General features: G+C 41.0%; 3 protein-coding genes across 5 annotated transcripts in view; 2 read left to right on the top strand and 1 right to left on the bottom strand.

Moving 5' to 3' along the window:
* The window catches only part of LOC148357062 (lysine-specific demethylase RSBN1L-like), a 21996-nt gene extending 7435 nt beyond the window's left edge, over positions 1–14561 (top strand). The window contains exons 4-9 of the mRNA XM_088347712.1: positions 603–761; positions 2308–2445; positions 2809–2951; positions 6977–7147; positions 7227–7335; positions 8309–14561. Coding sequence (XP_088203838.1) covers positions 603–761; positions 2308–2445; positions 2809–2951; positions 6977–7147; positions 7227–7335; positions 8309–9751 — 2163 coding nt within the window. The 3' untranslated portion in view covers positions 9752–14561. The remainder of the gene's footprint in view (positions 1–602; positions 762–2307; positions 2446–2808; positions 2952–6976; positions 7148–7226; positions 7336–8308) is intronic.
* LOC148357061 (transmembrane protein 60-like) lies at positions 14342–24120 on the bottom strand. Of its 2 annotated transcripts, XM_088347722.1 has the most exons (3): positions 23945–24120; positions 23617–23705; positions 14342–16578 (listed from the first exon to the last, which is right to left on the bottom strand). In XM_088347722.1, the coding sequence occupies exons 2-3, from the start codon at positions 23698–23700 to the stop codon at positions 16261–16263; spliced, it is 402 nt and encodes a 133-aa protein (XP_088203848.1). In that variant the 5' UTR covers positions 23701–23705; positions 23945–24120; the 3' UTR covers positions 14342–16260. The 2 variants fall into 2 exon arrangements, with proteins under 2 accessions (XP_088203848.1, XP_088203849.1); XM_088347723.1 differs by lacking the exon at positions 23945–24120 and having other exon boundaries at positions 23617–23884.
* phtf2 (putative homeodomain transcription factor 2) overlaps positions 23944–24191 on the top strand; it is a 32075-nt gene continuing 31827 nt past the window's right edge. Inside the window, exon 1 of one of the 2 annotated variants that reach the window (XM_088347716.1) lies at positions 23944–24191. The gene's annotated coding sequence lies outside the window, so the exon portion shown is untranslated. The other variant, XM_088347714.1, reaches the window with a different exon arrangement.

Here is a 24191-nt window from a genome sequence, read left to right as displayed (position 1 = left end):
GATCTAAAAGAATTGACGTCCAGTCTGGTTTCATATTTAAGACAATATTGTGCAGTATCTGCCCTGCTTTGGTAATCCCAACCCTACCGGTTTGATCTGGTGGAAATGCCCGCTCACGTCTATAACTTCTTTTTTTTTCTTTTTCAAAGCAGTATGACAAGTTAGGTATGCATATTTTTATTCATAGCTCCTGGTTGAGTTGGTATGTTTTTGGTAGTTGGTTCAGATGTAAAGCTGCAGTTATTCATCTGTTAAATTTAACACGCCAATGCCAAACTGAAATCATTGTTTCCAATTGTTTGTGAATGAATGTGTTCTTAGAATAGATCACCTTCTCAACCGTGATTATAATTTGTTGGTAAGGTTACAGGTGTAGGCTGAATGATAAAGCATAGTACTGTAAAACAAAGATAAATATTTGGTGTCTACATTTTTTTGAAATATCTGGCCCACCTGAGAACATGCAGTTTGGATGCGGGCCCTGAACCAAACTGAGTTTGACTTGCCTAGTCTACATGGTACTTGTAGTTCTTTTTAGTGAATTGTTTTGAATGATTTTTTTTTAAATTCTTGTTAAAAATGATCTTATTTACTACATCTAGGCTGCACATTATGTCATGGGGATCATCCACGGTGAAGCCTCCTACTTGCCTGACTTCCTGGATTATTTCTCCACCAAATTCTCATCAATACCGGTCAAAATGGAGATGCTAGGAAAGAAAGATATAGAAACGACCACAATGGTGAATTTCTACTCCCAGGTTAGGACCAACTTTTGCGTTCATTGTCCTGTTCATATTCTGCCAATCACACCATACGTTTTTTTTTTAATTGCGTCAGCATTATTTTGTAAACAATTATTTTGGTTAACGCCATAAAATCAAATCTGCGTTTGTAATCCTTAATTCACATCTACATGAATGTAATTTGCATATTAAACTCAATTGGGGTACGACTAAGAATGTACTGCTTGAATGCTTCACCCCCTGAGCCCTTACGGATGCACTACTGACTACTCTTACCAATAGTTCGAACCAACTGCATCCATTAGACAGCGTTTTCTGTTGATGCTAATGCATGTCATGTGAGTAGATGCAACAATGAGAACTGTTCCTCCACATTTTGATAAATCCTTTGATATGAGGCACCTACAACGGCACTGTTATTTTGCTCATTAAGTGTAGTGGTTTTTGACTCATTTTAAGCTGACGGAAAATAGGCAAGAAAATGTTTTTTAAATAGTGAGAAAAAGGGGTGTGCGTATATAGGGGGGTTGTTAACAATGCTAGCACCAGTTAATGCACTTTTACTCTGGTTTTATTTTCGTCCTGTTATTAGGACATCATGTTTTATCTTTTTCTACCACACATGAACATATCATTCCTATAAACATCAAATAAACTGGGTTAATAAGGTTAACTACCGTTCCTACTGGCCGTTTAAGAACGCTGTCGATGCGTTTTTTCTCGAGCCGTTACATTCTCGGCACTGACCTTGGGAAGTCAGAGCCTGAAAATGTGCACATTGATCATTCAGGGCCAGGTATGCATGCATGTTCCTGCTTTACCTTTTTTTGCGCGCAGCTACCTTTGTTCCTGTAAAAATAGGATAATACACATCTGATCATGAAACCTTGCTACACTTTATTTTGTGATGAACATATTTTCTTCAAGTTTTTGGAATGTCGGTTTTTGTTGGTTTAAGCTGAAAATCTATCTAATGTGACTATGGCACATTAGGGCATTATGGTGAAAAGAAACTTAGTAATAAAGTGTTAGCAGTTTAGGTAGCTCATGGAAAACTAAAAGGGAGGTTTGACCCAAAACTTTGCTTTGATTTATTTCTCTTCAGATGTTCTCAAAATATTCAGAAATGACGTAAAGCATTTTTCATCAATCATTTTGCAAAAACTTTGGTCTACTGACTCCTTTTTTTCCATCTTGCCTTGGATTCCTCCTGAATTGTCTGATTATTTTAGTTGTTCCTCATTCATACTTGGTGGAGTGATCACCTCAGCTTTTAACTTTGTTTTATTTGGACTGAGGTGCTTTTGTCAAGGATCAATAAAACACGCCCAGACAGCTAATGCGGCGCTTCCACTTGGAGCACACTCAAGCAAGTCTTTTGTTGCCAAGTGCAAGGGAGGGATTATGTAATAAATAGGAAGTGGCAGTCTTGTTGTGACGCAGTCCTGTGACAGACAAATGGAATCACTCTGGATCCACATTTAGAACATAGAGACTACACGTGTATATCTGTGTGCACATTTTTGGAGTGACTTTAAAATCAGTAAAAATTGTTTGGCAGGTAAAGAGAACCTACAGCCATGGCACGTACCGAGCCGGGGCAATGCGTCAGATTAGCCTGGTTGGAGCCGTTGATGAGGAGGTGGGCAACTTCTTCCCCGAATTCCTCAGCATGCTGGAGGAGTCGCCCTTCCTGAAGGTGAGTCCGATGACTGGATGAAGACAAAGGTGAAGTAGAAACAAGGGTGGTGTTCTAAAATAATGCCCCGTAAATGCCAGTTTTGCCATTTATCAACAATCAGCCAATGAAATGTGATGTTTACTGTAGAGACTGAAAATCCAAAGTGACAGCTTGTGTTCACCGTGTGAAAAAATGTCCCCATACGCTGAATATCAAAAGTCACACATCCTCAAACTCTTCAGAGATAGAAGGATCATGTTCATAGGGAGAAAATCTACTCTTTTCTTTGTGCACCACTACATTCCAAAATGGCGTGTGTGTGTGTGTACTGGTTGGTGCTGAGCGCTTAATGGACATTTCATTTCTCTTCTGGCCTTTTAGCGCACTCTTCCATGGGGAACGCTGTCGAGCTTGAGTTTGATGAATCCTAACGAGAGCGACGATGGGCCCATAATGTGGGTGAGACCGGGAGAGCAGATGATACCTGTAGCAGACATACCAAAGTCACCCTTCAAGAGAAAACGGTAGGCCTCACCACATTACTCAACTGGTGTTAGGGTTGGGAAGTTGGGTTGATTTCAGGAGCTAATTTGTTTTTTTTAAGTTTTTAAATTGTATTCATATTTTTGTTATTATTCTTATTTAAATAGGATAAATAAAACATGAACCAGGAAGAAACAAAACCCAATTTGTGACTTAATTCCAGAAAATAGCATATTTTATCTTGGTTTGACTATTGTCTTTTAAATATAATGGGTTTAAAATGTATAGAAAAGCTACTTTAAATAGTCCCAATCCAAATCATTTGCAATTGAAGGCAAAGTAAGGGAGAAGGCACCCTTTTGATTAACAGGGATCAGAATTTTCCGCGGATCCGCGGATTTCCGCTGTTTTTGAACCCCAAAGGTCATTCCCGTAAATCGTCTAAATTCGATGACAAAATATTTTGGGGGGGTGAGGTATGATACGTGACTGTTTCGTCACCCCAAGTTAGCATTTAGACCATTGGTCGATAGGTTCGCTGATAACCAATCAGCGGAGCTTTTGTTCAGAGCATTGGCTTTCTCAAACATGGCGCTCCTTCCGGTCTTTTCAAACGGTGAAATGAGTGTTTGAAAAATTAAATATGAAAATACTAAGAAAAGAAGACGAGGCTTTTGTCTCCGAGATTGATAAAGGAATCAAGAATAAATTTAAGTGGTCATGGCTGGAGAAGACTGTCACAGTAAACGTTAAAATCGGCGCAAAGATCGAGGAAGTTACAGAAACTTTGAGCCAGTTCATCGCAAAGTGTGATGTTCCAGGGAAAGCAAAGTGTCTATACTGTGTCGATCTGATCAATTATGGTACGCGAGGTTGTGTGGCACGGATCGATCATGCTAAAATTAACAAGCACAAAGCAAAAATAGCTTGCCGGCGATCAAATTATGCACTCGGATCCGCATTTAAAATCGGCAGTGAAACTAACAGTAACACCACCGGTTCAACATTATTGGCCGTTCCAAATCCTTCCACTTCAAATACTAGCAGCAGTCAACCACTGGTTCCCCTGTGTGACAGAAAATCCCAATCTGAGGTATTTATAAATCTATTTATTTATGAAATGATTTTATCTTTTGTGTTTAATATTTAGAACAGGATAAACAAAATTTAATATTTGTTATAAACATGATTAAAATAAATTATTTTGTATCATCATGATCATGTTCAATATTACAAATGCTTTTAATGTCAATATATTATTATTTTTTTAATTTATATATATATATATATATATATATATATAAAATACATGGTTTCTGTTTTGTTGGATTTAATTCATTCTAGTGCAATTTTCACATAGCAAATAAGATAAATGCTGTTGGCTTCAGGGGGGCTTCGCCCCACCGAGCCCCCGACCGGGCTCCGCCCTGGACCTGGCCGGGGCCGACGGCCCCTGGACCCTGGCTATTTCAGCTGAAAATGAAAATCTCCATTCTGATCCCTGGATTAACTATATTTGGATATCCTTACTTGATAATTAAGTGGTAAAAACCAGAGTAGCAATTATTGAAGGTAATTATTATATAACTGTAACTATATGCATAATATCATACAAAAGAATACATTGCTGTGTTTAACTGCCTAAATGGAATTTAAAGACAAAAAAAAGACTTAAGAAAAGCTCCTACTACATAAGAGTGCATGGCGGTAAACCTACAGTGAAGAAAATGAGTATTTAAATAACGTGCTATTTTGCTCTTTCTTACACTTGGAAATCATGGAGGGGTCTGAAATTTTCATTATAGATAAACTAAAAAAGAAAAATCCAGAAATCACAATTCATGATTTTTTATTTTTTTTTATTTTTGTGTAACTTAAATAAGTATTTATTTTATAAATAAGTATTTGATCAACTGTGTATCATCTTGAATTCTGACCCTGAAAGACCTGATAGTCCACCCATTAGAAGTCCACCTGCACTCCATGTATCATCCTGAATCAGATGCACCAGTTTAAGCCCGTTAGCTGCATAAAGACACCTGTCCACCCCATACAATTAGTAAGACATTAACTTGTAACACGGCGAAGACCAAAGAGCTGTCTAAAGACACCGAGGACCAAATTGTACACCTCCACAAGGCTGGAAAGGGCTACGGAGCAATTGCCAAGCAGCTTGGTGAAAACGGGTCCACTGTTGGAGCAATCATTATCATTAGAAAATGGAAGAAGCTAAACATGATGGTCAATCTCAATCGGAGTGGAGCCCCTTGCAAAATATCACCTCATGAGGTCTCAATGATTCTAAAAGGTGAGGACTCAGCCCAGAACTACACGACAGGAGTTGGTCAATGACCTGAAAAGAGCTGCGACCACCGTTTCCAAGATCACTGTAGGTAATACACTTAGACGTCATGATTTGAAATCATGCATGGCACGAAAGGTTCCTCTGCTTAAACCAGCACGTGTCAAGGCCCGTCATAAGTTTGCATATGACCATTTGGATGGTACAGAGGAGTCATGGGAGACAGTTTTGTGGTCAGATGAGACCAAAATAGGAAATTTGGTCATAATTCCACACAGCGTGTTTGGAGAAAGAATAAAGAGTACAATCCGAAGAACATCATCCCTACTATAAAGCATGGGGGTACTTTGGGGGTGTATTTCTGCTCATGGGACAGGAAGAATGTACTGCATTAAAGAGAGGATGACTGGGGCCGTTTATTATGAGATGTTGGGGAACAACGTCCTTCCCTCAGTCAGAGCATTGAAGATGGGTCGTGGCTAGGTCTTCCAACACGACAACGATCCGAACCACATAGCCAGGAAAACCAAGGAGTGGCTCCGTAAGAAGCATATCAAGGTTCTAGCATGGCCCAGCCAGTCTCCAGACCTGAACCTAACCGAAAATCTTTGGAGGAAGCTCAAACTCCGTGTTTCTCAGCGACTGCCCAGAAACCTGACTGATCTAAAGAATATCTGTGTGGAGGAGTGGGCTAACACCCCTTCTGCAGTGTGTGCAAACCTGGTGAAAGACTACAGGAAACGTTTGACCTCTGTAATAGAAAACAAAGGCACTGTACCAAATATTAACATTCATTTTCTCAGGTGTTCAAAAACTTCTTTGCAGCTGTATCAAACAAAAAAATTGTTGAAAAGATTATGCATTGTGATTCCTGATTTTTTTCTTTTTCGTGTATCTCTCACAGTGGACATGCACCTACGATGAAACTTTCAGACCGTTCCATGAGTTTTTTCATGGAAAGTGGTATCTTTCTTCCGAAATTGGGTGACAGTTCAAAAGTGACGGTTTGCTAATGGGCCCTCATTAAGATTTTTTTGCAGCCAATGGCCAGGCATTGAGCGGCGTAAATCCATTTGCAGGAATGTCCCCCCAAATGACACACTTACTAATTATGGGGAAATAATTTAATTAATACGTAGCCCTGAATATTTTAATTACAATTGAATAAAAATCATGTAATCAGACTTTATTGTAATCCACAGCAGACTTGTGGTCTCTGGGGGAGACCTGGGTACGTGCAGGAACTGTCCATCAGGGAGTGCAGTCATTCCACCCATTCCAAAGGCCCGAGTTCTTTGGACTGCGGTACAATGCGAATGTTCACTTCTGTCTCTGGTAACGGAAAAATGGAGAAAAAGGAAAAAAGGTGGTCCTGACGAAATGAAGGTGTACTTAGCCTGATAGTTCAGTGGAAACAAAAAAGAAGGGAGTCTTTGAAAAGAAATAAAGAGGAAGGTCTTTTGAGTCCGCAGTCAACATGAAAAAGGAAGAAAAAAAGAATGTTGTAGTAGTTGAGCTGGGCTTAATTGCCCAAAAAGATAATGGTAATAGACAACCAGATACACTCATTATGCTTTATTAGTGTTTCTAACTGATTGCAACACTCTGGTATGGAATCTGTTGTTGTTTTCTGATAATGTTGTGGTTAAGTGGCAACTCTCACAAGCAAGCACTTGCGCAACAGTCAAGTTTTTAAACACTAACTAAGCCAAAGGTGTCTAAATATGTCATTATGTAATAGAAAGCTAATCGGTCCTCTCACAGCTCCACCAATGAAGTGAAAAACCTCCTCCAGTCGCTGCCCAGGACCAGTGAACCGAGAGAGATGCTCTTCGAGGACAGGACTCGGGCGCATGCCGATCACATCGGTCAGGGCTTCGAGCGTCAGACCACGGCGGCAGTGGGTGTGTTGAAGGCTGTTTGCTACAAAGAGGGGTAAGAAGCGCCACACAATTGTCTTGATGCCTTAGGTTGATATTTGTTGATCAGCAGACGGATGCCACTTTTTTTGCAGTTCAGAGCCTCCCCGTGTAACCAAAGACGTTGTATGCTTCCACGCCGCGGATTTCCCCTATGTCGTACAGCGGCTGCAGTTGGATCTTTATGAGCCTCCGCTCTCTCAGGTTCTAAAGTCACACACGCTTTCGAAGAGTGGCAGAATTTTAAATTTTATTGGAAATTGTATGCTGCCACCTAGTGGATTACAATCGTACTGCATTTGATTCATTTGTTCCATTTTCTTCCTCTCATAAACTCTTTAATATACTGAAGTGGGGTGCATTGTTTGAAGTGTCCTTAAAAAGGTTAAACGTCAACAAATTTATCCAATTACGTATGTGTTAACAATGCCACCGTGAGTTCAATGAACCCTTTTGCTTTATTTTGCACCGTGCCTAACTGCTCTTATTGGACCTAGCAAAGCCGTTCGAGGTGGAACTCATTCGGCAGGAGGAATGGGCGGTGGGGGGTAGTGCCAGAGGGTGACGTCATGCTTGTTCCTGCAGGTTTTTTTTTTCTAGGAAAATCCAACGCCAACCCAGACCCCAAGAAAGATGAAAATAAGCAGTGTCTAAGAAATGCACGCACTTGCACGCACATCATGAATGTGCTGACAGAGGTTGCATTGATAACACAGGCCACGAGATAATGGCATCGAGTAAAAAAGTTCCAATTCTGTCCAGCTCCTTTAAAAATAAAATAAATGATAGGTTGAAGCCAAGGCCTACAGGAGACCCATCTCCCAAATTATTGTGGGCGCTTCTATCAGTTGTTTCAAGGAATGTCATTTTTAAGTGTGAGAAGTACTCTTTCTCATGAGACTCCGATGATGACGTCCCTGGCCATGGTTTATAATATCCAAAAACGGCAATGATTTGGCATCTAAATTAATATACCGGGAGATGTCCCTACTTGTATTTAACATCTCAGTATGTATCTTGATTTCTATCAGAAATATAGATAGATTCCTATCTGGAGCTTCACATTACCTAATTTGTTAGAAGGACCTCTCTTGCTGCCGCTGATTCAAAGTGCTGTTGAGTCTGAAAAGTTTTAATTCGACATTGACTTTTCTTTGTTTATTTTATTGTCTCTCAGTGTGTGCAATGGGTGGACGATGCCAAACTGAACCAGCTACGTCGGGAGGGAATCCGCTACGCCCGCATCCGCCTATGTCACGATGACGTCTACTTCATTCCTCGCAATGTGGTCCACCAGTTCAAGACGGTGTCAGCAGTCTGCAGCCTTGCATGGCACGTACGCTTAGAGCAGTATGAAGAGAAGCATAAGGAATTGACGGGAGGGGCCGAGCCTCAAGAAGAAGAAAAGGGTAAGATAAAAGTGGAGGAGACAGTGAAAGAGGAGGACAAGGAGGAAAGTGAATCCATGAACAGGACGTTGCCAAAACAGGATAAGCTTCCTTGTCCTCATTCACCTGTTTCGAGTGAAAAGATGAAGGAGAACGAGGTTGAAAAGGAGGACGCTGTTTCCCTGCGTCCTCAGTCGCCTTCGGTCAGAGCGGAACTTTCCCAAAAGAGGAAAGCCCCGTCTCCTCTACCTCAGCCTACTCATCCTGATGCAAAATCTGCAACAAACCCCCATCTTCACTTTTCGCATCCCCACCATCAGCCAACAAGGGCCACCACGCCGTCTTCCAGCTCATCTGCTTTGTCCCCAAAGTCTTCCTCGCCACGCTTGCAGTCTTTCCGTCACACGTTAGCCTCAGCTGGGCCTCCTTCTTCTTCCTCATACTCACAGACTCCTGCCCCAGCACCTGATTATCACCCGCACCAGTCCTCTGAATTGGCCTCTTCCCGGCTGGCTCATTCTCTTCGAACGGACAAAGACTCGCCCAGGGTCAACTCAGAAACGACCCCTGACAGGTGGACTCCGACTTCCATAGAGTTCCGTGCCCACTTTGGTTCCCACAGGGATGGGCGTACTCGCGCAATGGCAGAACAGTGGACTCGTAGCGCTGACGCAAGCCCCCGGACGTTTGCCCACGCGCATCACCTTGCGCAGTATCCACCCCCCATGCCGCCTCCCCATCAACTTCCCCAAATGCTCCCCCCTTCGTATTCGCCACTCCTGCCTCCCTCACACCTTTCCCACGGACCCCCGCTCAGCTTGCACCAAAATTTGCAGCCCTATCTCAGTCAGGTGCCGCCACCCCAGCCGGTTCACATCAGCCCTCTCCACCTGCACCCAGGGGAGGCCAGCACTCAGCCCCAGCATTACTATCCTCAAATGGCCCCTGTCATAGCCCCCGTCATGTCCCCCCACCAGTTCCACTCGCATGCTAAAGCCTTCTACACCTCGCCCTTCCCCAGCCACCACTTTCTCCCCTCGCCGCCGTTCACCCACTTGCCCCCACCTCATTATCAGCAGCCCGTGCCAGCCCCCCCTCCCCAACCACCATCCCACACATTCACCCCACCTCCTCCCCCACCGCCTTCCTCCTCGGAAGCACCTCCACCTCCGCCTCCGCCACCCCTCCCACCTCTTCCCCCAAATCCTGAAGAAGATGGAATGATGGGATGAAAAATGTACAGGTGTAAGTTTGGTTGTGTTTTAAAACGATGTAAAAAGCAAATCTGTTTATTTGACACTTTTTTAAAGGTATTCCCAAACTTTTTTTTTTTTCAATTAGGCACAGAACGAGGAGTTTTCCGCCCCGCAATCATGTTAATATGTCGCAAAATATTCAATGGACTGGGGAACTCAAGAAATGTTGCTTCAATAACCCATCTGGCTTGTTTCCGCTATAGCTGTGACATATTTAAAGGAAAACAACACTTTCAAAATGGCAAATCCCATTAATGCAACATGTGAGGCCAGTTCCCCAAAAGACAGCAATTGTTGTGAACGATTGCATACTGCCCATTTTTGCTTGGAGAAATTTGAACTTTGCCTACCCTGTTGCATGGGGCCTTGAGAGTGCTTTGTTTGAATTGCGTGCTTTGAACTCCAAAAGTTTCTGCCAAAACTGGTGTAAGCTTACTTGCCACCATTACAGCGTGCGTTCCTTGTTTGCCTTTGCCTATTTTTAGGTAGGCAAATGTTCTGTTTGTGTTTTTCAACACATGTACTGCCACTGGTATAAATTTGTCCGGATAACTCGCTGTTAGCGTTTGTGCTGCTGAGGGCTGTCCTGGCTTATATGCTCCTGGTAGGCGCTCATCGGCTGTTCAACATGTGTTATCTGCCCAGGTAGCCTGGCATTAGCGCCGGTTTTGCTGTGTTCTTTGGTATATTTTTTTCCCGTCTTTTTTCACATTTGTCGCAGTTGTTGCTTTTCGTTGTTGGTTACTGGTGAGCCTGGCTGCTCACTCGATGTATTTTAGTCGGCCAGCTTTGCGTTTTTCCGCCAAGGCTGTGGCCGTCTTTCGTTAACTGGTGCCTGTTAGCCCCTCCGTTGGCGGCAACACCCTTTGTTGCACCATTACTGCATCCATCTGCGACACAATGCCTAGACATTCTCCCCAAAAATTACCAAACTTTGCCAAAAACACTTCTTTGACTATAATCGCATAAAAGATTTGAAAGATACCGATGACATATATATATCTATATATATATATATATATATATATATAGATTTATATATAGATAGATATATATATAGATATTGAGGGAGAGAGAGAGAGAGACAGAGAGATTTTATGCAAAAACACTTACTATTTAATGAAATGTTGCATGTTTAAGAATTTGGGAATACCTTTAAACGAGTTTTAGATTTTACTTTTTTTGTACGAAAAAGGATTTTGCTCTCTAATAAGTGTGTTATGACAACTGTTGTACAACAGGTACGTCCAGTCTCATTTTTAAAGAATGACGTTACACCGTGCAACCTGCAGCTAATGCTTCCATTTTGTGCCCGAGACGGTTTAGGAAACCAAAACCTCCTCCTTACACAATTTTTGTATTATCGTCCTGGTGTAATACGACGGGTGAGACTATTATGTAACATGAAAACACATCTTCTTCACATGTGACTATTTTTAGTCCATCTCGCGGTTTCAGGTGTTTCCACATTTTTCCGTGTGTTTTCTCATAAGCCTGCTGGCTCATTTTCGATATCAATGCAGCTGAGGTGAAGGTACCAAAAAGGGTTTAGCAGTATGGGGCCACCGACCAGTTTTTTGGATAATCTTTAAAATGTTATTTCTTATAGAATACACAACACGCACATCGAACAACCTTTGTCAAATTATACACTATTTGTTTTTTGGCACATGAATTATAGAAAACTAAAAATGCCTAAATGTAAATCTTGATTCAATTAATAAGTGTGAAAATTGAAACGGATATACAGAATAAGTTTAACATCATGCAAATAGATATACAAGAACCATTGCACGGGAGGAAAATACAAAAGTACAAAAAATAGAAAATGTATTATTTCATTGGAAAAATCACGAAAATCCGGGCTAATAAATTGTTTGACCAATTTGAAGAACGGCCCCCCCTCCTCGACGCTTACCCCGGCTTATTGCTACAGCTTGGTAAAATTAATTGATTTTGCGTTAAAGACTAATTTTATTCTGGGTCAAACTACGGTAATTACAGAAACTTTAAAATGAATTAAGCCTAGGCTCAGAAGATATTGAGACTGGTTCTGAGGAAATAAAATCAAAAAACAGCCTTAAGTCTTAATATGACAAAAGTTACCAAGTATCAACACTGACCCCAAATAGGAAAAAAATGGATCAATTGTGATTTGGCAGCCTCCGGCCTGTTTACCATATACGATGGTTTTGCCAGTTGTTCAGTATTGCACAGATTCAGCATATACTGTCTTGCAGAAGTATTGCCCCCCAAGGAACTTTTGATCTATTGCCAGAGTTCAGGCTTCAAACTTGTCGATAAAAAACATATGAGACACAATCATTAAAATCAAGCAAATTTATTTAACTTTTTCAATTGTGCTATCAAATAAAAAAATTGAAAAGTAGGCTTTGCAAAAATATTGGCTCCCTTTGAGCTAATTCTTTGTGATACGTTTGCTATTGTCACAGCCAAAAGTCTTTTTGAGTATGCCCCTATAAGTTTTGCACATCTTGAAACAGAAATATTTGCCCATTCTTCCTAACAAAACGGCTCAAGTTCCTGAATATTTGGTGGTGATTGATTGTGCTCAGTGTTTTTCAGATCATTCCGCCCATCACCCCATTTTCAGGTCTCTTGTAGACTCAGATTTTCTGCCAGAATCTTCCTGTATTTGGCTCCATCTATCTTCTCATCAATTCTAACGATCTTACCAGTCCCTCCTAAAAAAAGCAATCGCAGAGGATGCTGCTTTCACAACGATGTTTGTTAGTGGGGATGGTGTTTTCAGTGATGTTCAGTATTGCTCTTCCGCCAAACTTAGGGTTTTTTATTCATCCTAAAAAGTCCAGTTTTACTCACATCCGGCCAGAGCATCTTGTTCCACACGTTATTTGTATCTCCCATTCAGCTGAATGCCTGCTGGTCATCCAATGTGATCATTGGCTTCTGTTGCATCTCTGATTAATTTTCTTTTTTTCTGAAAAGTTAAGAGCGATGGCCAGGTCTTTGTAGGTTTGCAGTGGTTTTACGCTCTCTCCCTTATGGTAATTATGCCCGCACAATGATCCAGGAGATGTGTAAATGTTGGAAGATCTTACATCCAATTTCTGCTCTGAACTAGTCCACAACTTTTTCCCAGGACCTGACTGATGTGTTCTTTGGTCTTCATAATGCTGTCTGTTCTCCAATGAGACCATCACAGAGCATGTGCATTTGAATTGAGACTTAATGAAAGGCAGTTGCACTCGGTTTGCAATTGTTAGTCGTTGAGGTTGAGGTTGACGTTGGATCATTCGAAAGTCATCAGGAATCTTCTGGAGTTAGTTGGCTGAGTTGAATGGGCTGCAATATTTTTGCAACACTTTTCAGTTTTTTTGTTGTTAAATCATGTATGTTTGTATAGCCCTTTATCACAACGAGTCTCAAAGGGCTGCACAGAACACAGACTAATGCAAATTACAGACTATTATTACACCATCCCCTGATATAAAACCTACACGAGGGTAAGTAAAAACTCAAAAACCTCAACATGAGGAAAATGAAGAAACGTTAAGAAGGGACTGAGGATGAGGTAATACCCCTTCTAGAATGACCAGGCTGCAACAGATGTTGCGATAACAAATACTACACAGATATTCTCAACATGAAATATAGGTCATTCATAAGCTTTAGAATAGAAGTGTGTTTTAAGCCTTTAAACAGTTGCAGACTGAATCTTAGGGGGCAGAGCATTCCACAACATTCCCAAATAATATTAATACAAAATACATGTACAACATCCTGAATTAAAAATGAAAATACATTGTTACTGTGTAATCGCCTTTATGTTGTAAATAATTATAATTATTATTTATAATTGTCTTCCACTTTAAAATTGTGTCTCTCATGTTGATTCTTCAAAAATATTTTCAGTTTTTCTTAGCTTCAAGTCAAAATGTAGCAATATGACAGAAACATCTTTGGGGGGTCGCAATACTTTCGTTAGGTACAGTAAGTGGTTCAGATGGAACAGTCATTTTTTGGTGCAGGGAGATTGTGTTACTCCCAAGACTTTTTGTATGCATTACAAAAGGTTGTAAAGCTTATTGTGAAGGCTGGCCACAAAAAAAAACACTTTTGTGACAAATGGACTGCTTCCAAATGCCGAAGGAATTTATATTGTTTTGTGACTCTCACGATTATGGAATGTTTCTCATCATTTCCTGCCCGAATGCAAATGTAGCCTACTACAACAAGCCCGCCTTCCCAGTGCCTGTCATAAACCTTCATCTAAGGAATGTTCGCACAAGAATCTTAGTTGTTTCATCATCCAAAGTTTTCCCCATGGACTCCACAGACACACACTGGAAATTTAAGAACAAAGCCTTAAAAATGCTCTGCGGCTCAGCAGGTCTTTCCACAGGTCAAGCTGTGCTTCCATCATTTAGTCACCCGGCTAGACTGGTCAATATTGTAAGCTAATGCCTCATTGAAGCTTCACTCTAAAGGTGAAGGACACCATCGTGAAGCCGCTTTTTTTTTTTTTTTTTTTTTTTAATGCCTTCAGGTTTGGTCAAAACGGAAATGAACAACAGCCTGTCGTGATATTTATCATTTTATTTTGTACAATGACAGTAGGAAGTCAGCAGGGACTTGTTTTTCAGGATTTATTTATTGTGAGTGTTTTTCTATTTGATTTTAGCCATTGTCAACTGTCAGCACTGTAGTGTACATAAGAATTTGTTAACTGAAATGCATAGAAAGCTTTCTACTTTAAATAAATAAGAGCCGAGCTAATAAAAGGCTCGCAGAATAAAACGTTTCTATGTAGTGGTCTTTCTTCAATGTCCTTTTCAGCATATTTTTTCAATGTACTCTTACTGAGAGCCAGATGCCTTCAAATGCTTTTACTTTCTGTTGTTAGGTTCCCACAACTCAAGGGACATTTCAAGGCATGGCTGCAGCATAGTTTTTGTAATCAAAGTTGGGATGTGGTGCACAATCAAGTGAGTGCATGTTTATTGAGTGTTTGTGTTGGTAAAATAACAGTACCGTGAAAAGTATTTGCCCCTTTCCGGATGTGTGATTTTTTTGGGTGCATATTTAATACTCACAAAGGTTTTGGATCATCAAACCAATTTCAATATCACACAGACTAGAACCCGAGGAAATACAAAATGCAGTTTTGAAATATTGATTCAATTTATTAAGGCACAATAAAAAGCAAAACCTATTTGACCCTATGTGAAAAGGTAATTGCTCCCTGACCACCTTTGGCAGCGATAACAAATAAAATGTTTATGATAATTGGTAATGAGTCACAACGCTGTAAAGCGCTTTGGGAAGTCATTGACTTGAAAAAAGCGCTATATAAATGCAGATCATTTCATTTCAACGCTGTGAAGGAATTTTCATGGACAGTGAATGGTCTAGGGCTGCTTTGCTGCCTCTTGACAGTACTACTTGATGTGGTTGACGGAATAATGAATTCTGGTGTTTACCATCATTTCGTTCCGTCAAACTCAAGCGCTCTTAAATCATGCATATGGACAACGATCCAAAACACACCAACAAGTCCACTTCTTAATGGCTCAAAAAAAAACAAATGAAGGTTCTGGAGTAGCCAAATTGGTCCGGATTCTAATCCAATTGAGATGCCATAGTGTGACCATAATCGGGCAGTTCTTGCTAGAAAACCCTGCAATGTGCCAGATTGGAAACTATTTTGCAAAGGAGATTGGGCCATCATTCCTCCATGTGTTGTGAATGACTCATTGCCGATTATCGTTAACATTTAATATCCGTTATCGCTGCCAAAGATGGCCCAACTTGCTATTAGCTCCAGGGGGAAAATTACTTTTTCACATTAGGCCCGATAGGTTTTTATTTTTTTGTGCCTTATTAAATGGAAGACTCAAAGTAACCGTAAAGCACCATTTTTTCTTCTATTTTTTTGGACCGGGTTTTCACTGTTTTTTTTCAGGTACCCGTAGCAGTGAGATGGCAGATAATTATGTAATCTCTCATGAGGTGAGGCTCATGTTACCATATGTAAATTTGAAATTTCTCAACCTCAGATTATTTCTTTTACCACTCAGATGAAATGAATGATACACACTGTCCCTTTAAGTACTAGCGGATTATGGATTAATTTATTCTAATTCTTAATATATTTTATTTTTAGATTGTGAACATGGATGGAATGTTTTTGTGTAAACATGATTTTGCCCAACCTCACTTAGACCGTAGTCCTGGCGGCCCGCAAATTAGGTTTAAGACCACTGGACTAGATACAGTCGGGTTGACGGATTCCTTAACCAACTAGGTCGTTGGGGCACCACAATCTGGTGTGTCTTGACTTTAACTCGGATAAACAAGCTTTTGGAATTGTGCAACATGGACAATCAAAATATACTAATTCTCAAAACATTGCCAACAAATAAAATTTGTAATAAAATTTGTAATCCAGTGTATTGTTCACAATAGTCTTGCAGTAATACAATCAATCAGACAGTCTCAAGTCAGGCCTCTCTTCTCTCTGGAAAAATATTGAGGCCCAGCTCCACCAGTGCTCCCAGCAGCATGGTCCACAACGGGATGCACACCAAGGTAAGCTTGACCTCTGCTAGCTTTTCCAGTTTGGCGCAGAGCGTTAGACAGAAGGCTAGCTTGAGCAGCATGGCCGTCAGGTACCAAGCGCGCAAACACAGATCCGGCGAGCCATTGCGTGGGTCGAAACCTGGCTTGCAGCGACCCGCCATCTTGATGGTGAGCATGAGAAGCAAGATGCCATCGAAGACCCATACGGGCAGGAAGATGAGGAACCAGTTCCATTGCACCTAAAACACAAAAGGATTTATTTATTTCATGTATTTGACAGTGTTTGGTGCATTACTGAAAAAAAAGGAATTAGCTAAAGTTACTACTGACTTGATTTAAAAAGTATTTGCACTCTATTGAAAACTTGAGAGCTTGCAAACGAACACAGCCAAGACACTCCATATCTATTTCGTCTTTAAACCATTTGAAGATTCCATTCTCCATTTCTGGGAAATGTTCAAAACGTTGCATTCATTCTTCAGGCGCGGTATATTTCAAACATAATTTTACAAATAAAAAGAAAACAAAAGACCTCTCTTTTGCCATAAACTGCTCAAGTTTGCTTTAAAAGTACTACTAGGTAGTATTTTTGTAGTACTGTATTACTGTAGTTGCATTTTTGCAATATTTCTCTCATCTTATTTCTGTAGTAGTATTTTCCCATTATAGTATTACTATAGTGGTATTTTGTTGTATTTCCATAGTAGTATTTTTGTGGGATATCTGCTATTTGAAGAGCATTACTGTTGTATTTTTGCAGTATTTCTGTTGTAATATTTCTACAGTAGTATTTGGGTAGTATTTTTGTCGTATTTTTGTAGTCTTTGTGATTAAGGGCTATACAAATAAAAATGACTAGACTAGTAGTATTTTTGGTGTATTTCTGTACTGGTAGTTTTGCACTATTTCTTTTGAATTTTTGTAGTATTTATTTTTTTAATTACTGTAGATCAAAGGTTTCCAGCGTGGTGCCCACGGGCACCAGGATGCCCCCTAAGGACAGCTGCGGTGCCCGCGGACCTATTCTAAAAATCAACATTGCAGCATCCTAGTGATTTTCTAGAAAAAATATTTTTATTATTGGTTGACAGTCTCTATCTAACCCTATTTCCAATAATTAACCTGGTAATAACATAGTAACAAAATAGTAATAACATGAGTTGTTATTTAAGAAATGCATAACAAAATGAGGTCCCCTTTGCTCTAATTAATAACAAAAAGTAGCTTTCAGCTTGAAAAAGGTTGGGCACCCCTGCCTTATATGTATTTTTTGTAGTTTTTAGTTGTTCCTGTATAAACCACCTGCTGCCAATAACTGTTGTGCCTAAATTTGACTCCCTTGCAAATTCTGACTCCCCTATGCGTAAACGCGCACTAAGCTTCTCAGCACTGCACTTGCGACAACGTTTGTCGCGAAGATAGTCTGTATAATGTGCTTATTAAGGCATATTAATTGGCTTGTTTAAAACAAATAAGTAGTCTATATAATGAGTTAATAAGACATGCAAACGTCACCAACAGCAGAAGGGAGTCAATGTAGCCATACTCCATTATTTTTACGATTCCAACTGGTTGTACACAAGTTGGCTTTATGTGGTGAATAGTATATATGCTTGTTGTAATGCATGTTTATGTAGTTGTACACTGATAGTTGTAACCAGAGGACCCTTGTGAAAGGGACACCTGCCAAGAGGAGCCTTGTGAAAGGGACACCTGCCAAAATCTGACCCCCATCCCTCTAACTCCCGAGAGAAAGGTCTGAAACACTTCAAAATCACTGTGATGACATTATAGTCATGTCTATTTGAATAGCTCTTTATCACAAGGAGTCTCAAAGGGCTGAAAAGACCACAGAATATTGCAAACTACTGACTATTATTACACATCCCCTGATCTAAACCCTACATGAGGGCAAGGAAAAACTCAACAAGCTCAACATGAGGATAATGAAGAAATCTTGAGGCAATCCCTCTTCCAGGATGACCAGGCTGCAACAGATGTTGCAATACCAAATAATACACAGACAATTCCAAAGTAAAACTTTGTTAGAGCGCCGGAAAATGGATTGATGGAAAACGCTAATGTCCTTCAACATCAGGGTAGGAAAAAAAAACATTCTCACAGGTCACAGACATAGTACACCAAATAAAGCCAACTGTTATAACAAGAACAAATGGTAGACCCAAACGCGTAACGTTTCACACAGAGGTTTATTCGGGTATCGAGGAAAAAAAACGCCAGCGATCCAGAGCTCGCTGGACAGCAGGAGCAAGCAGCTCACAGGATCGGAAAGCGGCAGTGGATTTGCCGGAGAAGGAGATCAGAGAGGGGTCAAATGGGCAAAGCGGGTCGATAGCCGGAGCAGGAGATCAGAGCGTGGTCCTTGGTCAAAAACGGGTTGTTAGTCGGAGCAGGAGATCAGAGCGTGGTCCTTGGTCAAAAACGGGTTGTTAGTCGGAGCAGGAGATCAGAGCATTGTCAAGTCAAGTCATTTTTATTTGTATAGCCCTAAATCACCAAGAGTCTCAAAGGGCTTCACAGATTATTACACTATATTACACAGACTATTTTTCAGCCGACGAGAAGAGTAGGTTATTCATATGCTATGGAGTAGAAGTGAGTTTTAAGCTTAGATTTCTAGTAATTTTCTTTACATGCATTTCAAAGGATAGAACAGGGTCAAATATGACACCTAAATTTTTAACTGAGTCACTCTGTGTGATTCTCCGCAGAAGAGCCCTGGCAGCATCTGCTCTGCAGTCTCTCTGGAAACCACTCTGGCGGCACCAGACCATCGCACGCAAGACGAAGCTCCGCATTTACAACCTCGCCGTACTCTCTATCCTGCTTTATGGCTCAGAAACATGGCCCCTGAACGACACTCTGGCCACAAGAATCGACGGTTTTGATAGCAGGGCTCTCAGAACCATCGAGAACATCAGGTGGCCCCAGCGAGTCTCCAATAAAGAGCTCAGAGCCCGCATGTCCCAGCCCCGAGCATCTTCCTTGGTCGCACAACGCCGCACCCGCTGGTTTGGCCATGTCCTTCGTCTACCACCAGACCATCCGACACGAGCCATTCTCCAGTTTGACCCAAAGGCCGCAGGCTGGAGACAACCACGAGGGAAACCCCGCACTCGATGGCTCGACGTCGTTGCGGGCGACCTCCAACAACACGGAGTTGCTGTAGAGGATGCAGAACAGCTGGCACAAGACCGCCAGCATTAGAAAAACCTGGTTCATCTGGTCGGCTCAATGCACAGGGACGGGACCCCCCGACCTTCGCTGGAGCAATAATCAATCAATCAATCAATCACTCTGTGTGATGTGACATTTGTCAATGTTCACAGCAGTTTTTGAGAATAAGTCACGGCATTTAGATGGACCAATGACTAACATTTCGGTCTTTTCAGAGTTAAGACGCAAGAAATTGAGTGACATCCACTTTTTTATCTCAATGAGGCAGGCCTCCGAATTTCCACAGTTTAGTGTGGGAGATTCCTCCAACGGAAGATATAGTTGAGTGTCGTCTGCGTAGCAATGGAAGCTGATATTGTACTTGCGAATAATATCACCTAATGGAAGCATGTAAATGCTGAAAAGAAGGGGGCCAAGCACTGAACTTTGCGGAACACCACAGGTAACATTAAAGGGCTCAGATGTCATTTCACCATATTTAACACAGTGCGTCCTATCTGAGAGGTAGGATCTGAACCACGAGAGGACGGTTCCTGAGAGACCAATCCATTTTTCCAACCGTTCTAGTAGGAAATTGTGGTGCACTGTGTCAAAAGCAGCACTAAGATCCAGCAGCAGCAAAAGTGATGTAGCGCCAGAATCCATTGCCAGTAGGAGATCATTTGTTACCTTGATCAGAGCTGTCTCAATAGAGTGGTTAGCCCTGAATCCTGATTGCATGGATTCAAAAAGGTTATTCTCGGATATGAAATCATTCAGCTGCTGTGCCACTACTTTTTCAAGTACTTTAGAAAGGAAAGGTAGGTTTGACACAGGTCTATAATTACTTAAGATTTCTGGATTAAGGTTGGGTCGTTTCAGTGTGGGTTTAATAACGGCGGACTTAAAAGCTGCTGGAACTACACCTGAGGAGAGTGATATGTTTATAATATTTAGAACTGAAGGTCCAAGGACGCCAAAAAGACTTTTAATAAGTGAACCTGGGAGTGGGTCGAACTGGCAAGTTGTCGGTTTGGCCGCATTCACCACCTGTTTGAGATCATCAAGTGACAGTTCACTAAAACTGGACAATTTCCCTGGACAGACACCCTGTCGTGCATCTGTAGATTTCAGCCCTTTAATATGTGTGGTATTAATAATGTCTTTAGCAATTTCTTCCTGTATGCATTGAATCTTCTTAGTAAAGAAGACCATTAAGTCATGAGCAGAGTGCGTCGAACTATCTGCGATAGTCTGTTGCCTTGCTACAGTGTCAAAAAGGACTTTGGGATTGTTCTTTTGAGACGCAATCACCTTCGAAAGGTAGGCCGATTTTGCAGAGGCAAGGGCCGCTTTATACGTTAACAAGCAGTCACACCAGGTTTGATGGAAAACCTCAAGCTTGGTAGCGTGCCATTTTCTTTCCAATTTCCTGCATTCTTGTTTAAGAGTTCTAGTTTCATCAGTAAACCAAGGCGTGCGTTTTTTAGGACGTGATTTTAGCTTTATGGGCGCTATTGAATCCAGGACACTAGTCAGGGTAGTATTGAACTCATTCATGAGTGAGTCAATCGAGCCATTGTATGAAGGAAAGGACGCAACTGCTCCAGGAAGGAGTTCAAAGAGCTCAGAAACTGTGCCATTGCTTATATCGCATCCGCTAAATCCTTCAGCTTTTTTAACACTACATTTAGCTAGCACCTCAAATGTAACTAAATAATGATCCGAGATAACGGTAGTACACGGTAACACCATAATGTTTGAGGTTAAAACTCCTCGAGTCAGAACCAAGTCTAGCGTGTTTCCATCCTTATGGGTTGGCAAATCAACCAGTTGATTAAAACCAAATGCATCAATTAGAGACCTAAACGCAATAGTAAGTGAACTGAGTGGGGAGTTCATATGAATGTTAAAGTCCCCCATAATTATAAATTTGTCTGCATAGGTTACTAGTTCAGACAAAAGTTCAGCAAATTTGTCTAAAAAAGTTGTGTATGGCCCAGGTGCGCGATAGATAGTTATTACATAAATTGACAATAGAGAGGACCGCATCACAAGAGCCTCAAACGCCTTGTAATTATCAGAGGTACGAGGATTAAATTTGAGCGATTTTTCAGAAATGAGCGCGAAACCGCCACCCTTTTTCAACGTGCGTGCTACATGGCTACTCGCGTAGTCAGGGGGTGAAGTATAATTTAGCGCTAAATACTCATCCGGGCGTAACCAAGTTTCACAAAGACCCATACAAATGGACAAAACGGGCCAATAGCCTGAGAGGGAAATCAGAGCGTGGTCGGTGGTCAAAAACGCGTCAAAAGCCGGCGACAAACGGGAAATCAGGAACAGACAGAAAGGATACCAATGAAGACAGGACCGACGGGAGCCAGAGTCAAAGTGCTTGCCTTGTGTATGCAGAGATTCGCTGACGGACTGACAAGGAGTGACTGGAGTCCTGAGTTTACTTAGGAGGTGAATCAATCAGGCAACGAGCAGCAGCTGGCCCCACACGAGCGGGCACAGGTGAGGGCAATGAGTAATCATGACAACTTGTGTACAACTAGTCGTGATCGTGGATATTATAGTGTTTAGTTACATTGGGTCTCTGGTGTTGGTGACGTTTGCATTTATCTTAATAAAATCGTTATATGGACTATGGTCACTCTTTTTTTCTAATCACGCCAAACAATATTCCTTCATAGACACAGTATACAGACTACAATCACAACACATGTTATATTGGAAGCGCAGCGCTGTGAAGCATGGTTACCCGAAAGGGAGTCCAATTTTGAAGGGGAGACAGATTTAAGCAAAACAACATTCACTACTGGTGACACTCAAACAAATATGCACATATAAACTGACCCACTGATTTCAGTATTTTATAGTTGTAAAGATGTGAGTATATGACAAAATATCAGTAAGGATAAATGACGCTTCTCCTCGTACTCTGTGCTTGAAGTGGCTCCCCAGTAACATTATTTAGTTGTATTTTGTAGGTAGATATAAACACACACACCCTCATTAAGTAATGTCATACCTGTCAACCTGTACGTTTTTGCCATACAAAGTACGTTTATTATGTATTTTAAGACGTTTACGACGTACAATAAAATCTGTACGGAAAAATGCAAATTTGTCCATGATGGGTACCATCCGGTATACACCGACTATGATGAAACGGCATATCAATCAAGTCAAACAAGTTCGCCGCGGTAGCCTCTTTCTCGGTATCGGGTTTTTTCCGTTGCAAACGAAGCGAGCGGTTTGATGCTACTGTGCGCATACATCTGCCGCTTTAGATTTCATGAGGTAGTTATGTAGTGAAAGGAAGTCAGTCTCTTTTTAGAGAACCGGCTTTTTCGGCTCAACTTATTAAAGAGAGCCGGCTCTCAAACGGCTCACTTGCTTTGATGCATTATATTACGAATCATTATTGTTGTATAAAGAAGATAAGAAAAAAAGGAAGTATGAAAGGAGAAAATTAAAAAAGACAGGTTTGTGGTTATCCCTTTAATCAGTATATTACTAACAATAATTAAATGCAGAAAATGAATTAATAATTTGAATGAGAAAATGTATTATTCTACTTAATTATATTTGCATTTATTTTTTCCTTTACCGTGAACGTCCAAGCTACTTAATTTTTGAACTTTTTTTTTATAATAAACCTCGGTATCTCACAACAAAATGTTAATTAACAATATATATGATATAACAATAACACATGTACAATATAACATGTTAAACCACATAAATAAACACTTTGAAAAAAAATATGGTGTAAGATTTTTTGTACTTTGTAAGGGAAAATACAACATTTTGTAAGGGCATGGAGCCATGGAGGTTGACAGGTATGTTATATTGTGTTGCTGGTGGGGGTTAAATGATACTTCATGAGCTAAACTAAGTAGACAAAACGCGTTCTTTTAAAAAAAAGTAGCAGAGTGACGCACCATGTTGTAACGATAGTTGAGTTACCAAATGATATTAATAACGCGTTACAGGACAGCATTCGTTACCAAAAGCGGTACAGTGCGCGTTCCTTTGCAAAACTGGGTTTGGAATCCGAAAGCCTCACCTATGAGCTCAAAACGCCTTACCTTGCCATCTAGTTTTAATACCAGCATGATGAGGAAGACCAGGGTGAAGACCCAAGTCAGCAAGACCCTCTGAGCCAGAGACATCTTGACTGCGAAAAGGAGGAGAGGAACAGGCTGTGATTAGATAACATTTAAGCAAGGTCAAACACACGGTGACATGCAAAACCCATTAATAATGTAAATATATTTTTGCTTTCATTTTCAGGGTATTTTATTATCAGATCAAGCGTCAATAAACCGGATTATGTACTGCACCGACGTCGTTAGCACGTCAGATAGCAAGACTAGCTTTGTTCGCGCAAACACTCGCAGACGAGGTCGTACTCACTTCAGCACGTTCCTACGTCGGTTAGAGTTGTCTCCATTTCCCCTTATGATCTACATTGTGACCATCTGGAAGTCGCAAACATCGGATTATTTTGAGAGGGGTCGTTATTGAAGACGGACGGGAGAAAGTGGTCCGTTATCCATAAAGTCACGCCTACCTCCCAGAAAGATTGGCCAGTGTCCTCTACAGATACGCCTCGGGTTTACCGTAACCTCTATATTCATAACGCAAAGTGATATTCAAAGAG

This window comes from Urocampus carinirostris, chromosome 11 (genome assembly GCF_059441175.1).
Source record: "Urocampus carinirostris isolate Australia breed hairy pipefish chromosome 11, RoL_Ucar_1.0, whole genome shotgun sequence".
In the NCBI taxonomy this organism is placed as follows: domain Eukaryota; kingdom Metazoa; phylum Chordata; class Actinopteri; order Syngnathiformes; family Syngnathidae; genus Urocampus; species Urocampus carinirostris.
This window is presented reverse-complemented; position numbering and strand designations above follow the sequence as displayed.

Coding starts and splice junctions, on each gene's coding strand:
- LOC148357061 (XM_088347722.1), bottom strand. CDS start 23,700: ATGTCTCTGGCTCAGAGGGTCTTGCTGACTTGGGTCTTCACCCTGGTC. Junction 16,579..23,616: donor TATTAAAACTAGATGGCAAG/GTAAGGCGTTTT, acceptor TTTGTGTTTTAG/GTGCAATGGAACTGGTTCCT.